The sequence below is a fragment of the Simochromis diagramma genome, unplaced genomic scaffold, assembly GCF_900408965.1.
Source record: "Simochromis diagramma unplaced genomic scaffold, fSimDia1.1 OVJJ01000432.1, whole genome shotgun sequence".
In the NCBI taxonomy this organism is placed as follows: Eukaryota; Metazoa; Chordata; class Actinopteri; order Cichliformes; family Cichlidae; genus Simochromis; species Simochromis diagramma.
Window position 1 is genome coordinate 297,236 of NW_024387260.1, and position 15,896 is coordinate 313,131.

The 15,896-nt window shown below is 40.1% G+C and overlaps 1 protein-coding gene across 5 annotated transcripts in view; it reads left to right on the forward strand.

The window, feature by feature from the left end:
- The window catches only part of LOC120715319, a 38,970-nt gene that overhangs the window by 11,934 nt on the left and 11,140 nt on the right, over nucleotides 1-15,896 (forward strand). For 2 of the 5 annotated variants that reach the window (XM_040002235.1, XM_040002236.1), the window contains exons 2-6: nucleotides 211-549; nucleotides 1,073-1,411; nucleotides 2,472-2,573; nucleotides 8,923-9,250; nucleotides 12,452-12,781. In XM_040002235.1, the coding sequence (XP_039858169.1) occupies nucleotides 211-549; nucleotides 1,073-1,411; nucleotides 2,472-2,573; nucleotides 8,923-9,050 (908 nt within the window). In that variant the 3' untranslated portion in view covers nucleotides 9,051-9,250; nucleotides 12,452-12,781. Of the gene's footprint in view, nucleotides 1-210; nucleotides 550-1,072; nucleotides 1,412-1,748; nucleotides 2,152-2,471; nucleotides 2,574-8,922; nucleotides 9,251-12,451; nucleotides 13,243-15,896 lie in introns of those variants that run through there. The other 3 variants (XM_040002234.1, XM_040002237.1, XM_040002239.1) reach the window with 3 other exon arrangements.

Here is a 15,896-nt window from a genome sequence, read left to right on the forward strand (position 1 = left end):
TTTATTCTGTCCTCTTTAATGTTTTCAGTTCAGGTCCAATAACATCTAAGAAAAGAGGATCTCATTTATATTTGAGGACTTCAGGTAGCTGATGTTTTATATCAGCACAGGTTTGTGTGACTCTAAACTCTGAAAGGTCTCTGAGTGAACTGATGCAGAGATCATGTTTACACTCACAGCGTGTTCATGTTTCTGTCTCCGTGTCCTCAGTTTCCCAGCATGCCTCGGCTCTGGAGGTGTATGAGGGGGTGGAGTCTGTCCTGCTGATCTGCAAGGACACTTCTGTACCTTTTGACCCCACTCTGATGTGGACTCGCCATGACCTCAATCCTCCAATCGTCCACGAGCGTAATGATGCAGGAGATGAACTGAGAGCCCAAAACCAGCGTTACAGGAGACGAACGTCCATGAAGACGGACTCTCTGAGGACTGGAGACTTCAGCCTGACTCTGAGGAACCCCATCACCTCTGACAGCGGCAACTACACCTGCACCATCACTGCATTTGGAAACACACGGACACTGAGTACAGTAGACCTGCAGGTCAAAGGTCAGCAACACACCCCAAAAACCTACTGAAACTATAAAAGGTCAGAGGTCAGAGGTTATCACACTAACAGACTTCTGCAGGGACAAGAACAATGCACATGCATATGTGCTTTATAAACAGCTGTGCTGTAGCTGTATATATGTCAGATGCTAAGACTAAAGTGTGAGCAGTCGGATCAGCTGGTGTTTAATTTACAGAACTGAGAGACTCATAAATGTGCCCACACACTCCTGAAAACCCAGGAGGTCCACTCAGCCTTCAGGTGTGAACAGCAGTGAAAGGTTTGACCTACAGAGAGGCACTAAAGACAGCAGCTCACCCACAGGAAACACAGGATTATCAGCCTTTAACACTTTAAACCAGCAAGTCCTGAAAAACCTCTTTCTGGAGTCATGATTAATGCAGCATTACCTTGTGACTCTTATACAGACACAATCTTGTAGAACTAGTTTCTAATCTCAGGTGGTCATGTGACCTACAGGTCACACAGACAGCTGATTCATGTGTCTCTGTGTCCTCACAGTGTCCCACCAAGTCCTCACCCTGGAGGTGTACGAGGGGGCGGAGTCAGTCCTGCTGCCCTGTCACATCCCGTTTGTATCTGGACCCTCCACAGGGGTGTGGAGCCGCTACGACCTCAATCCTCCAACCGTCCACCAGCGTCAGCAGGAAGAGGACGAGCGGACAGATCAAAACCAGCGTTACAGAGACCGAACATCCATGAAGACTGACGCTCTGCAGACTGGAGACTTCAGCCTCACTCTGAGGAAACCCCACATCTTTGACAGCGGCAACTACACCTGCACCATCAGAGTGAGGGGAGAAGAGCCCAGACTGACAGATGTTCAGCTGCAGGTCAAAGGTCAGCAACACACTCGAAAACTTAACTATATTATTTTTTATCATATCAGTTTTTCCAACATTAAAAGTAATATTTTCATTTGACAAGTAACTTTGTAAAATAGAAAAGCTCTTAATTTATACCAAAGATTCAACTCCTTGCTTGGATTACACGTTTAATCCACACCATTATTGTATTATTATGTGTATTAATATTACACGTGCACAGTTATTAGTGGTGTGTGAGGTCTCAATCATGTATTTTCCTATGAAAACTTACTTTGTACATCAGAAATTCTTTGAATCAGTGTCTTCAACAGTAATTTCCTGCCTGATGATAAACGTTCCCATCCATCCAGCACTGACAGTGACACTGACCTGTGGAAACCTCCTGAGGCCTTTTCTGCAGTCTGCTTGTTATACAGAGAACCTGCTGCCTAAATAAACTCAAACCAGCTCTCAGCCCACAGCGAGTGGTGGCTCGATCACTTCATGCCTGCGATTTATACTGACCGATCAGCATGTGTCTGTTTATTAGCATAGCTCGTCCTCTGTTCAGTCTCATTATTCAGGATGAGACATGATCTGTCCTCCCAGTTCCTGTCAGTACTCTGAGTTCTGGATCAACTGATAATATTTTCATGTTTCTAATTTTAGAGAAAGTGATCAGAAAGAAAGTAGTCGTACATATTTGTTTAATATGTGTAATGAAGGAGATCATTTGTAACCTTCACTAAAGCTGTTTCTGTGCTGTGATGAGCTCTGAAACCTGACTGAAACTCTTCAAATAAGCCATTCCTCTGCAGATGATCTGTTAGCTGTTTGACAACTACTCTTTCAAGGATGTTTGATATGAAAGGAAGGTTGGAGATTGGCCTATAATTAGCTAAGACTGCTGGGTCTAGAGATGCTTTTTGAGTAAAGGTTTAACTACAGCCAGGTTGAAGGCCTGTGGTACGTAGCCGATGACTCCTGTAGACTTTGCTGTTTAACCTGATGAGCAGCAGACCTGTTGGAACTGGATTATTAACTTTGGATCAGAATAATCATGTAAACCTCGTTCTGTTGTTGGTCTCTTACAGAGCCGTACATCTTTCCTGCTGAGGCCTGGGTTCTCCTGGCTGTCATGATTATTGCTGCTACTGTGGCACTTGGAGTGTATTTATGGAAGTTACTGAAGAAAGGTATGTTGTGTGTCTGTGTGTGTTTCACCTGCATGTTCTTCTAGCCCAGTTAACAGTTTCTTTCATTCCCACCTGGGAGCTGTCCACTACAACACAGTCTGCTCTGCAGGTGTCAGCTCCACTGAGATAGATGAAGCTGATAATTAACACCAGAATCTGTTTCCACATATTGTCTGCTAGTGGTTCAACGGATCAAAAATCTCACGGGTCGGATTGGATCACGGTTTTTTCATCACGGATCGGATCAATTTTTGGATCAGCAGAAAAAGCAAAAAAGACAAAAAATTAACTCGCCATTTACTTATTTAAGTATTTTTTGCCTATTAAAAAAACATTCAACTCAAGATTCATTCCACGCAATTATATAAAAACAAATTAAGGTGCAATATAGGGCAGTACAGGGCTTTGTATCTACCACTCCGCTGTGATATAACGAGCGGTCAGCGGTTTGTAGTTAGGGCAACAGAAGACACCTGGGACAGTTCAGCCAAAACTTTAAACTTCTCCTGCTCATACATGCTTGGAACAATCTTGTCACTGAAGTGGACGCGCAACGAGATATCATAGCGTGGCTCAAGCACGTTCATCACAGTTTAAACCCCTTGTTTTGCACAACGGAATACGGCCTCCCGTCTGCAGCTAAACACCCCAGTAGCTTTTGTAATAGCTTTAGCCCGGTCTGGCCAGCAAAGGGCTGTTTAAATGCCACAAACTCCTCTGCTCCGCTACTTGGACCGCTAGCGCTGGCTGGACTGACTACGCACACCATACACATACTTTTTTCTTCTTTTTCGAATCTTCGGATCACATGCGTGCCAAACCGTGTAGTGGGATCGGTTCGGATTACGGATCAACCGTGATCCGTTGCACCACTACTGTCTGCATACGAAGGAATTAACAAAATAAACAGAGTTTACACAGTGTTATAACAGAAAAGCTAAAGCACAAGACTCTAAGGGTCAAACATAAAGCCAGATATTAAATACACAAACACACACAAAAGAAAATTTATTACAACAAAGTAAAACCTCACATGTAATAGAATCACATGAATAAATATTATATGTATTATTGTATTTTAAGAACAGTTTTAAACAGAGTCTATGATTCTGCAAGTGTTATCTTATCTGGCCGGTTGATCCAAATTGGCCTTCATGACAAAAGCTCACTCACCTTTTAGATTTAAGTCCCACATGAGGATATAAGTGTCATGGTCCCGCGTCAGTGACGCTGTTGTCACGGGTTGCTGGGGCAAGCCTTGTGTGAGTTATTAAGGACCCAAGATGCAGACTGCTATGGAAGTGAGCGAGCTTTATTAACATAAAGGTGAAACAAGGGATGAGGTGGATGAAAACCAAACCCTAAGAGTAGTGATGGCTCGCTTGAAGCTGAAGCTCCAGTGCGTGTGTCCAAAAAATCAACACACTGCTTCAGAAGCTCTGTGTCGAAGCTTGATTCGTTTGGCCAGAGTCACGTGATCGGTGACGTCTGAAGCTTCATTTAGAACCGAACTGCTTCGGTGTCTGATTCAATGGTTTATAAGGAAGTGAATCATTCGTGGGATTTGTGGAGTGTTGTGATGGTGACAGATAGCGAACCACTGATCATTCTACTGAGAGATTTGGAGCCAGTGAGGAATAGAGGAGGTTCTGTTGTGTGGGAGTATTTTTAGTTGATTTTTGTCAATCGGGTGGGTTTTCCAGCTTTGTGTTCTTGTTGTTTGCTTTTGTTTTGTGCGTGTTTATTTTATCTGAAAACGGGAAAAAGGTAAAATGTCAAACATCTGCTTCCATAATATAAATATCATTAAATAACTTTAGAAAAACTTCCACTTGACTCTTTACATGTAATGTTGTAAAAATATATATTTTATTGTTTAATTAATCTGAAAATGTTAGTCTGCCAAATGTGCAGCAATTTAATTTCTTTATTCTCTTTAGCTGATAGTTTGTGGGGCCCAGGTAGACTGTATAACTGCATCTCTACCAGTTTCTGTGCACTCCAGGCTCTTCTGTTCCATGTGAAGGGATTTTCTTTAAGGCAGGAGAAATTATCTCCACGAAGAGGAACAGGTTTGGCCATCGCACACTACAACAAATTCTCTTCTTAAATACAAATGGAAAAGGGCTACTTTAAATGCATCATGTTTTTAATTTGCAAGTTCATAAGCATTTTCCCTTTCCTTTCACAATCAGTTCTGCCCCCAGGTCAAAAATATGTCTGGGAAAAGTTCCTTTTCGTGTCCAGTGTCTTTCTCCCTCGCCCTTTTTCTCTCATTGTGTCTCCTTCTCTCACTCTCTGTCTTCATTCTTGTCTCCTTAATCTTTTCTCTGTCTCCTCTCTGTCTTCCTTCTGTGTAGTCAGTCTCATCTGTGCTTGTTTCTCATGTCTTCCTGTGTCAGGTCCGTCTGTTTCCTGTTTTATTGTGATAGTCACTCTTCCTGTGTGCATCGTGTTCAGTTTTGTTTTGCCTGTCTCGTCATTTAGATTATTTCCAGCTATGTTTCCCAGGCGTGTCCTCTCTTCATCGATTCACTTGGTATTTATATTGTCTGTCTCCCACTGTTCTTTGTCATCTCTCCAGCTGTGTTAGGGTCCCAGCTGTTTGATGTTTACCAGTTAAGTTCCCAGTGGCTTCTTAGTTACGTTGTTATTCTGTAAATCCAGCTATGAAGCTAAAACTCCACTCCTGCTTCCAAGTCTTGCTGTTTGGGTCCATTCCTGCTAATAATTTTTATAATCAGTACCTAAACCTGTGAAAAAATATTATGTTTTATCTAAAAACAGGATAAATATTGTGTTACAATTAATCATCTATATACCCATATTATTAAACATTAGGCTTTATCTAATATAGAAATGTCAGACATCTCTAAGTTAATCAAGAAAACTGTTTATTTATTTATTAAATTTAACCTTTTTAAAATTTATTTTAAGTTCATTGCTTTTAGTTTGCTGCTGGATGGATGACTAACTGGTGTCTTGCTCCACCCAATCTGATGTGGAGTGTAGCAGAGCCATTTCTGCGCTGCTTGGGTGAAGGAAACTCAAATAAGAATAAACTCCAAAAGTCTTTATCAGCGAGAAAGCCGACAAACTACTAGGCTGATAATTATGAAAGCCTTTTGGAAAGAAAAGATGAGCTGGGCCACAGACTAACGTGTTGGAGTCCCACAATTTAACAGAAGGCAGAAATCAGCAAACTGCTGCCTCACTTTGTTCACTGTGGATTTTATTCCACGGTCTGCTCGTCTGCAGGAACAAACATGCGGCCTGAGCAAACAGGCAGCGTCTGAAGCATTTCCCTGCATCTCTCAGATAATAAGGATGTTATCATCTGTCAACATCCTCATGCTCTGCTTTAAGGCATCAACTCCAGCAGTGGAGAGTTTGTGATACAGTTAGAAGCACAAACTAATGTGGTTCATATTGAAGGAGGTTCTTTGTAGCCCCCTGAACCCTGGCACAGATACTGTAGCACCTTAAACACTGCAAGGCTAACAAAGTAACAACAGAGGGGGAAATGCTCAGCCACCAGGCAAAGGTATCAGCACCTCACACAGCAGCTACAGACCAACTCTGTGTGCATCCAGTTACCATGAGCCGCTCCACTGCAGGCTCTAAATATTCAAGCCAGTTTGGGTGTTTTAATACTTTGTTGGTATGTTTTTTTTGTTGTTACTCTCTATGGTCATTTTATTAGGTACACCTTTTTAATGTCTCAGTGATAAAAATATTAAATCAACCAATCACATGACAGAGGCTCATCCCATTTAGGCATACAGTACTGTGCAAAAGTCTTGAGCTTCACCTTATTTCTGTGCATTTTACTTCCAAGGAGCCAGACGTGTTTCTGAAGGTCTTTCAGAGTTTGTTTGTGGACATTTGCTTTTTACTCATTTTCAGTGCAGTAAAAAGCACATAAAAGGCAAGTCAGCAACAAGTCAAAATGATACATGTAGACACTTTACTAGTAGCCTGTTGAACTTCTTTAATTAGATATTAATTATTAGATTAATTAGTTATACAGGTAACTACCAAATAAATCCCAATCTGAGAGCATGGACTAGTATTTTTAACAAGGAGAATTTAAAGACTTGGATAAAAACTTAGAGTTTTTATCTTTTTACATTATGGAAAGGATTTATTTATTTATTTATTATATTTATTTATTTATTTATTGTTTTATTGGAATCTGAAATAAGACAAGAAAAGATTGACATGTAAATCAAGTACACACAAACTAATAACTTAAACGTTATTCCCCAGACTTTTACTATAAAGTCCAGTAAAATGTCACCTTCACAAATTCACCCTGTGATACAATTAAAAGACCTGCTGCTTTATTACAAACCATTTAACCATTTAACCACTACTAGAATCCGTCTACCAGCTGACCTGTTAGAGGTGTATAAGAATACAGAAGTTTACAGTTACCCACTGTGTATTTATGCAGTTACACACCACTCCCACTTTAAATAAGTATTAATTACTATTTATGCCAAACTTGCTTATTAACAATCCAGAGAAGAACAAATTAGCGGTGCTGGCTCTACATTACAAATGTTCTAAATGTATATTTTAAGAATCCAGAAATTCAACAATACATAAATTAAATTATGTACAAAGTGCAGAACTGTAAAATAACCTAAACATGGCTGAAAGATAAAATTTGTATGAAGGTTTTATGAAATATTATGAAATATTACTTCTCTCCTTCTGTTTCAGCTAGCTTGGCCAATGACAACTTAGCCAACTTATATATGATGGAAACCAGTTTCAGTCTGTGATCTCTTAAAACAACCAGACAGACACAACTGTTTGACTCCCACAGTGTTTAAAAAATCTATTAAGGTTTTTTCAATTGGACCTTCAAATACTGAATAAATCAACATATTCTTACCTAATATAGATCAGAGTGCAGGGCCGAGTACTACTGGCAGCTACATATTTCAATATAACTATAAATAGATCAATAGTCATTTATACTATCCAACAGTATTATTCCAGTCGTCAGGTTTCATTAGTATCATAAGGTTAATTCAACATCTATTTAGCATTGAGATTTTAATCTTGATAATTCAGATGAAAAACCAATCAACGTCCTCTTACTGTCTCAGTTTATTATAGAGAGACAGAGGACGGTGAGCACATCCAGGCCTGAAGATGAACTTATCTCCATATTCCAAATCCTCCTGAATTTAGTGGGTCCACAGTGTTGGGCAGTGGATGCTCCTCTGGCGGTGCTTGCTGTAATTTCTAACTTTGGACTCCCCAGAGCGACTCTTCAGATGATGTCTTCAAAGTTAAAGATGATTTACTTTCGTCAAAGACATTCAAAGATAAACTCTGTTTTAGCACTCTGTGTCTCTCTAAACACAAGCGTCCAGTCCTTTTACCCTCTCTCAGCTGCAGTAACAGGTATCCAGGGGGACTTCGGTCTCCGCTCTAGATAGGTTAATTTCATTAAAAAATGTAAATGTGATGACGCGTCACCGCTGACAGCCCTGGTTTAGGTATGAACACAAAACCAAAATCAAAGATGAAAAGCAGCACAAAAAGTGGTCGTCATGGTGATTCTACTGTAGAAACATGAGCAGGTATAAACAGAGGCTGCAGCCTGGCTGCTCATCACTGCCAAATGTAATTTAATGTAATGCGTTACTTTCCAATACATTCAAATACAGGAACATCATTGCTGCTGTATTTAATAACACTGTGTGTGTTTGTTATACTGAGCTTAGGTTAAAAACTGAAAATAATAAAGTAATTTAATGTTTTACATTTTAGGCCTTTTGCTTGTAAGCTCAGAAGTCACACATACCATATGATACCCACACAGACAAGAGTCTCAATCAGCTTTCACAACACACAGGAAACAACCTTTAAATGACTTTTTCATATATCAGATAAACTTGACTGATAATAACAACCTGATCTTATGTGAACAAAAACAGCTGAAACAGTGTAACAGACACAGGCTCTTCTGTTTTCTATTAACCGATAATAAATAACACTTACACACTTCATTTTAATATTAGTATCACTCTGTCGTTTATAGTGATTCAAGAATTGTATTATTAAAGTCATTTTTTTAAAATCATTTCTTGTTTTTCTGTTGTGTATTTACTCTGTGTAGGCAGCTTCTGTGTCAGTACTTGAGTCCACAACAAATTTCCCTGAGGGGACAATAAAGTATATCGTATCATTTATTCCTCAAATGTTTATTTCTATTTTATTTCAATTTTCTGTTTTCACTGACTTCTTAACTCTGAGTAGCATGACACTACTTTGACGTTAAATATTTCAGTCAGAGAAAATGAGCTTTGTTGCTTTGTTGTCCTCTCAGTCCCAAAGGTGGAGGTGAATTCAGGGGTGGAGTCTGTCCAGCTGCCCTGTAAAACCACACTTCACCTGCCTGAAGACGTCAGAGTGGAGTGGACGGACAGAAAAAAACAGGAAGGTCCACGTGTATGAGGATAACTCTGATCAGCCTGAAGAACAGCACCAGGTCTACAGAGACCGAACGAAGATGAAGAGAAACTTACTGGAACCTGGAGACCTCAGTCTGACCCTGAATCACCCCACAGAAGAAGATGCAGACACCTACACCTGCACCGTCTACAGCAGGAGGGGAAGAGTCCTGATGAAGGAAAGAGTGCAGCTTTATGTCGGAGGTCAGTGATGTAGAACTGAGAGGAAACGAGTCAGCTACACACTTGATTTACTGTCTGAAACAAATGTTTAGAACTTTCTGTTGGGTCTGTCTAGCACCACCTACACTACCCACCGCTGGAACGAGACAATTTAACTACACCACGAAAGCATTGAACACCAAGTAGGCAAAGTTCGTTGGGCTACTCATGCATGAGGGAGGCCTGCCCAGAGCCAAGTGTCGTTCCACCCACTTGACCTCCGTCAGACTCTCAGCCAGGTTCCCCATAGCACTCCTTTTATTGAGGTCACATGAATATGCATAGGTTCATTAACATATGACGTCCACATACAAACAAAGAGTACCTTGCCTGTGCGTTGTGTAAGTGTGTGTGTGTGTGTGTGTGTGTGTGTGTAAGTATATGTGTGTGTGTGGGAGAATGTGAACCTGTGAAGACTCCCCAAAGCTGGTGCCAGGAGTCTAGCGGTCCATCTAAACAAAAGGCTCTTATACTTAACCAGATACAGAGTAGGTGTCCTCCTATACCATAAATCAGCAAGAGAAGATATAACCTCTCTCCTGACCTTAAGTTGTGTGCATGCCAGAGCACTCTGGAATGCACACAAAGTTTGCAGACTATTAAGGATCAAACCTCTACCAATCTACAACTAATTATAAAACTCTAAGCATATATGAGTAGATATTTCTAAGCATAAATGACAATCAACAATACAAATCTAACACTTTCCACCTTTAAAAATGCAAACCACAGTTTTAAAACTAAATTTACTTTTGACTCTTTGACTGTTGTGAATCTATCAAAGCAGAAATCCAACAGGGCTTTAGAACCCAGTTTGGTTCAACACTCAGAAACAAGAAAACACAAAAATGTCCCTGTTCTCTTATAACTCCTGTAAGATACAGAATGAGCTTCAAATGCATAAGTCCAGAGATGAATAAAAACCTCTTTTTCAAGGGAGACCTGGCCCAGATAGGCAGCAGCAGGTGTCTCACAGTTACAGAAATTACGCAATTAAACACAGGCAGCAACAACACACATGCAACAATAAATGAAAAAATAAAATAAAATAAAATTCAGTAAAATTCAATAAAGTTAAAAAAATAAATAAAAAAATTCAGTTAAAATAACAATCAGTCTAATTGAAACAGTTGCATGTTATGGACTTGGCCTCAAGGATTCGTAGTTTAGATTTAAAATCACTTAATGAAATGAATTCAGTCATTTTCCTTCTGCAGTTTGTTCCAAGCAAAGGGTGCTAAATGGACAAAAGCTCTTTTACCAAGTTCAGTTCGGGCAAATGTAACAGAAAGCAACAAGTAGCCATGCGGACGAAGAGAATACCGACCAGCATGTTTCATTACAAGCAGGGAACATATATAAGAAGGCAGCAACCCAAGTATCGCCTTATATATAAAACTGTATAAATGACAGTTCCTCCGACTTACCAAAGCAGGCCGTCCTACCTGAGAGTATATCTCACAGTGGTGAGTCTGAAATTTATGGTTAGTGATGAACCTCAGAGAAGCACGACACACAGAATCAACCATTCGAAGATATTGAGCAGAAGCATTCATATATAGAATATCACCATAATCCAGCGCAGGCAAGAATGTTGCAGCAACAAGCTGCTTCTTTGTATTAAAGAGAAACACAACTTATGTTGAAAATAAAATCTCAGTTTTAACTTCAGGTTTTTCACAAGATTCTCTACATGTGGTTTGAATGTAAGCGAGTCACCAATTAAGATTCCCAGATATTTATAGGTGTGAAATGACGACCAACAGTAAAATGTTGGACTGCCGAGTTCATACTGTGCTGTGAAAAACTGTTGGCTCCTTCCTGATTTCATATTTTTCCCATATTTGTCACAATTAAATGTCTCAGACCATCAAACTAATTTTACTATTAGAGAAAGACAACCTGAGGAAATAGAAAATGCAGCTTTTTATTAAATCTTGTGTGTTTTAGGCCATTTTATCAAATATTCCAAAACCTTCATTTTGTTTTGTTTTTTAGCCATTCAGAGGTCGACTTACTGGCATGTTTCAGATCATTGTCCTGCTGCCTGAGTGCTCTTAAGCTTCAGGGCTTGAACTGATGTCCTGATGTTCTCCTTCAGGATGTTTTGTTGGAAGGCAGAGGTCATGGTTCATCAGTTACAGGAAGTCATCCTGAATCAAAACGGGACTCAAACCTTCCATAAAGTTCAGCTTTTATCTCATCTTTAGATGTTCTGGGTTCTTCTGTGACCTCCTGGATGAGTCGTTGATGTGCTCTTGAACTAATCTGTTTCTGAGTTTTCTCCATGTGTGGATGATGATGGTCCTCACTGTGACTTTACAGGAGTCCCAAAGCCTTAGAAATGTCTCTGTAAGCATTTCCACACTGACAGACATCACTGACTTTGTTTCTCGGCTGTTTCTTTAGATCGTGTCATGATGTGCTGCTGTTTGAGATTCACTTTGTCTGACAGCTTCTATTTAAGTGAATCCTTGATTCAGCAGGTCTGTCAGTAATCAGAGCAGCTTGTGGCAGTGAAATGTATTTCATCACAGTTCATTCAGGATTTTTGATCCATGGCCAGATAGCTTTGGATAGCTTTGATCTTTAATTAATGAAATCCACATTTCAAAACTATGTTTGGAATTTACTTGTGTTGTGTGGATTCTGGAAAGGGACAAATACTGCAGCACTGTACTAAGACTAAACTGAGGGAAGACACACAGCTCGATGCAGGTGGAGCACCTGAGAGAGGAGCAGGTAAACACAGGAGGACAGAGAGGAGATTAAAATGAAAAAAGAGGGTGAGTAACCCAACAGCATGCAGGAGAAACTCAAAGAAGAACTCAGCAAGGATCTGTCGCCCTCCTGTGGTCATTTTATAGAAACTACAAAATACAATAATGGATTACACAGCTCTCAGTCTCCTTTATATAACTCAACTTCTGGATTCAGTAAACTTTAAACATGGTGGTAGCCTGCAGAGATCAGATTGAACAGGGCCTAAATGTGAAGTTCCCTCAGAAAAGCAAAAAAATGTCTTCATTATAATTGAATGCGATTAAGCGGAAAAACATCATGTTTATTGTAATAAAAAGGGTTTTTTTCCCACCATAAATCTCAAAACCTACAACACAAAGATGAACTACCTTCCTCCTCATTCTGCTCCTCTTATGCAGTCTCTCTCTCTCTCTCTCTCAGTCCCCCAGGTGGAGGTGGACTCAGGGGTGGAGTCAGTCCTGCTGCTTTTCAAAGCCGCAGTTCACCTGCCCAAAGATGCGAAAGTGGAGTGGAAGCATGATTACTACCACTGGAAGGTTCACGTGTATAAGAACGGCTCTGACCAGCCTGAAGAACAGCACCAGGTTTACAGAGACCGAACGACGATGAAAAGTAACCTGCTGAAAACTGGAGACCTCAGTCTGACCCTGAAATACCCCACAGATGAAGACAACCACACCTACACCTGCACCGTCTACAGCAGGTGGAAGAGGATTCTGATGGAGAAACAAGTGACGCTGAAGGTCAGAGGTCAGTGCTGTGGATACAGGTCAGGTGACTGTGGGATCAAATCAAACCATCCATCTATTCAATGCATTTTACAGTGTCAGGAAGTTTGATGTTATTTATTATATATTTAACTAGATGCAAAAAACAGTCATAGCTCCGTCAGAATAACTACAACATGTTTCAGCAGGACTATGAAACATAAAACAGAAGAAGCATTAGTCATCTCAGCTGTCTTCAGCTTGATTTCCAAATGTTAAGACTTCTGCAGTTAACTATGTGATACTTTCAGGATATCTCTGGTGGGTCCGCCCCCTCTAAAACATCTCCAAAGCACCAGTTTTTCTTCTGTGCATGAAAATAAGAGAGCTTCTCTTTCTTCAGTGTGACAGTTACAACATGCACATTAATCCAGAAAAGAGAGTTATGCTAAGAAGAAGCTAATGAACGCTAACTGTGCTGAGAAACATCTCTTTAAAATTTACACGAATATCTCCAATCGGCACCTGGTGAAGGTTACAGTGATGGAAGATTTCCATCATTACCATTTACACTCTGAGCCTCCAGCAGTTAAACAGGGATCCTGGTCAGGGCTCTAGACTAACCTTTGACATGGGCGCACCGGTACGCCTAACTTTAAAAATTTAGGCGTACCGGCACAAAAGTTAGGCGTACTCAAATGTATTAACCGCATCGCTTAACACCGCAGTTTTACATGTGCACTTTCTTTTGGGGGGGGAGTCCATACAGACAATATTCATCTCTAAATGATTAACTAACAAACTTGTGCTTAAAGTGCTTTGTCAATATTGTAGAAAATGTTAAACTTAATCATCATCTTGGCCTCCTCTGATGACCTGTTTGCTGCTGCATGCTGCTGAAAGGCCGTGGGGAGAGGGGACACTTGGGCAGTGCATTTATTGCAGCATATAATGTGTTTCCTGGATACACTGTGCTTTTTCAGCATTCAAAGATTGATGGAACCGTGTCAGAGCACTGGCTATGAATTTCAGACAGATCAGGCCTTAACTTAACAAAAAAGTTATCAATAGTTCTTTTCATCTTTTCTTATTACCCACAGCTACATCCACACATGCCTTTGTGTGAAAGTAACTGAGAATAAAACACAGAAAAACATGAAGGAGATTTTCCTTGTCTGGCTTTTTATAGCAAATAACCTTAAAAATATTCTGCAATATTCTGTAATTTTGCATAATTTTAAGAAGTTTAAATTTCTTCAGTATTGAACAGCAGAAATTAGGCTTTCTTGTCCGAGGTCATTTAAGTGAAAAAAGAAAAAGACAGCGCTGTAAACAACGGTAGACTGGTGGGTAATAAGCGAATGAATAATGCAGAAAACAGATTTGAGACGGGAAACTGTTCCTGAAGTACACACAGAGAGCTGTGTATGAAGTGTGATTTTTATTGTGGTGGAAGCAAAACAGCAAAAGTCAGAGGGAATTCATGACGACATTGATCAAATGTGAAGCGCAGTTTGCTGCTGGCTCGGCGAATTTTGGTTGGAGAGAGACAAAACCTGCAGCTCAGAATCTAGCGCAGATTCTAAAAGTAAATATATATATATAGATTCTAAAAATAAATATTTGGTCGCACAGGTGCGACCAAATATTTATTTTTAGTCGCACCACTGAAAAATTTGGTCGCATTTGCGACCAAATTGGTCGCACTCTAGAGCCCTGCTGGTAATACGCAGACTTTACTAGAACAAAGCTCATACTGAAAACGTGCAGAGTAATAATCATCTTATTAAACACCTTAGAAAGTAAAGATTCATCAAAGATGAGCAAAAGTGAAAATATAATAATTACGTCCTCCAGACCAGTGGAGGTCCTCAGTGAGTTAGAAAGGCAGAGCTGATTGATCAGCAGCAGCATGAAGCTGAAGGAGCATTTATCAGATCACAGAGTAAATGTCTCAAAGAGGGAGAAAATATTTTAGACATGCATTAAATAGAAATAAGACTCTACAACCAGTGAAAATAATGTGTCACTCACTGATGATACAAAGATATTAAAGTAATGATCTGATTTGTACTGTAACCTTCATAATTCAAGTATGAATAATTCTGCCATCAAACTCTCTTTGCTGTGACTCTGTCTCAAATATGAATCAGTTAAGTGAGGCAGATGGTGGTTATTGTGCCAGATCTGGTTCTCTGAATTAAAACAGCTAAACATGAATAAATCCTCTGCAGCAGTGGCTTTACTGCCGAGTATATTAATAATCTCTCTTAACAACTTTCAAAATTTAAAGTCTCTAAAAATCAGCATCTGTGTGTAATTTCATCGCTCGTCATGATTTTTCTCACCCATGTGTCTAAAGTTCATTCTGCTCTGTATCTACAGGACTCAGAAAACCTGTGTGAAACTTTCTAGGTTTGATCTTAAATCAGCATAAACAGGCGACTGTTGTCAGCTTAAAGATGTTTGGTCTTGATAGAGCAGTGAGACAGAGACAGGAAAACAGGGAGACAGACTGAGGAGTGGACATGCAGCAAAGGGTCAGGCGGCTGCTGTTGGGGCTTCGCTGTGCTACATGGACACATGTTCTACATGCTGAGCAACAGCACATTTCATCCTAACAAGCTTTGTCCTTGGAGATGAGGCTGCATTAAAGGTGGAGGGAAGGTGGAGCCATTTGTTCTGCTTTAAAATGCTGCAGCTCCACTCTGACTTCCTCTGACTTGTCTCTGAGTTTCCATTAGTGTACCTTTGAAAGTTTTATTGAAACAGTGTTGAGCAGAGGGCTATGAAGCAGATCAATGTGTTATTGAGGTGAGTGTGTGTGTGTTGTCATGGTAACAGCTCAGTTTCCGCTTACTGAGCACTGGGCTAATATGTGTGATGTAGAGGAGTCAGAGTGCTGTGTGAAGAAGCTTTAAATAACTCCTTTAGCACGTTAGCAAAGAAAGCCTTGATGATGGACAGGAAACGTCAGATCCTGCCATGATTGATTTAATAAAACAGGAAGTTGAACAGCAGCACTTTCACATTAACATCTCTGAGAAATCACTTGGTTGGCTGACTGTACAAAGTTGAAGCAGCAGTTTTTCTAATGCACCACCTTCATGTTTCCTTCATATTTGAATCCCCCTGTAGATGCTGACAGGTAACCATGT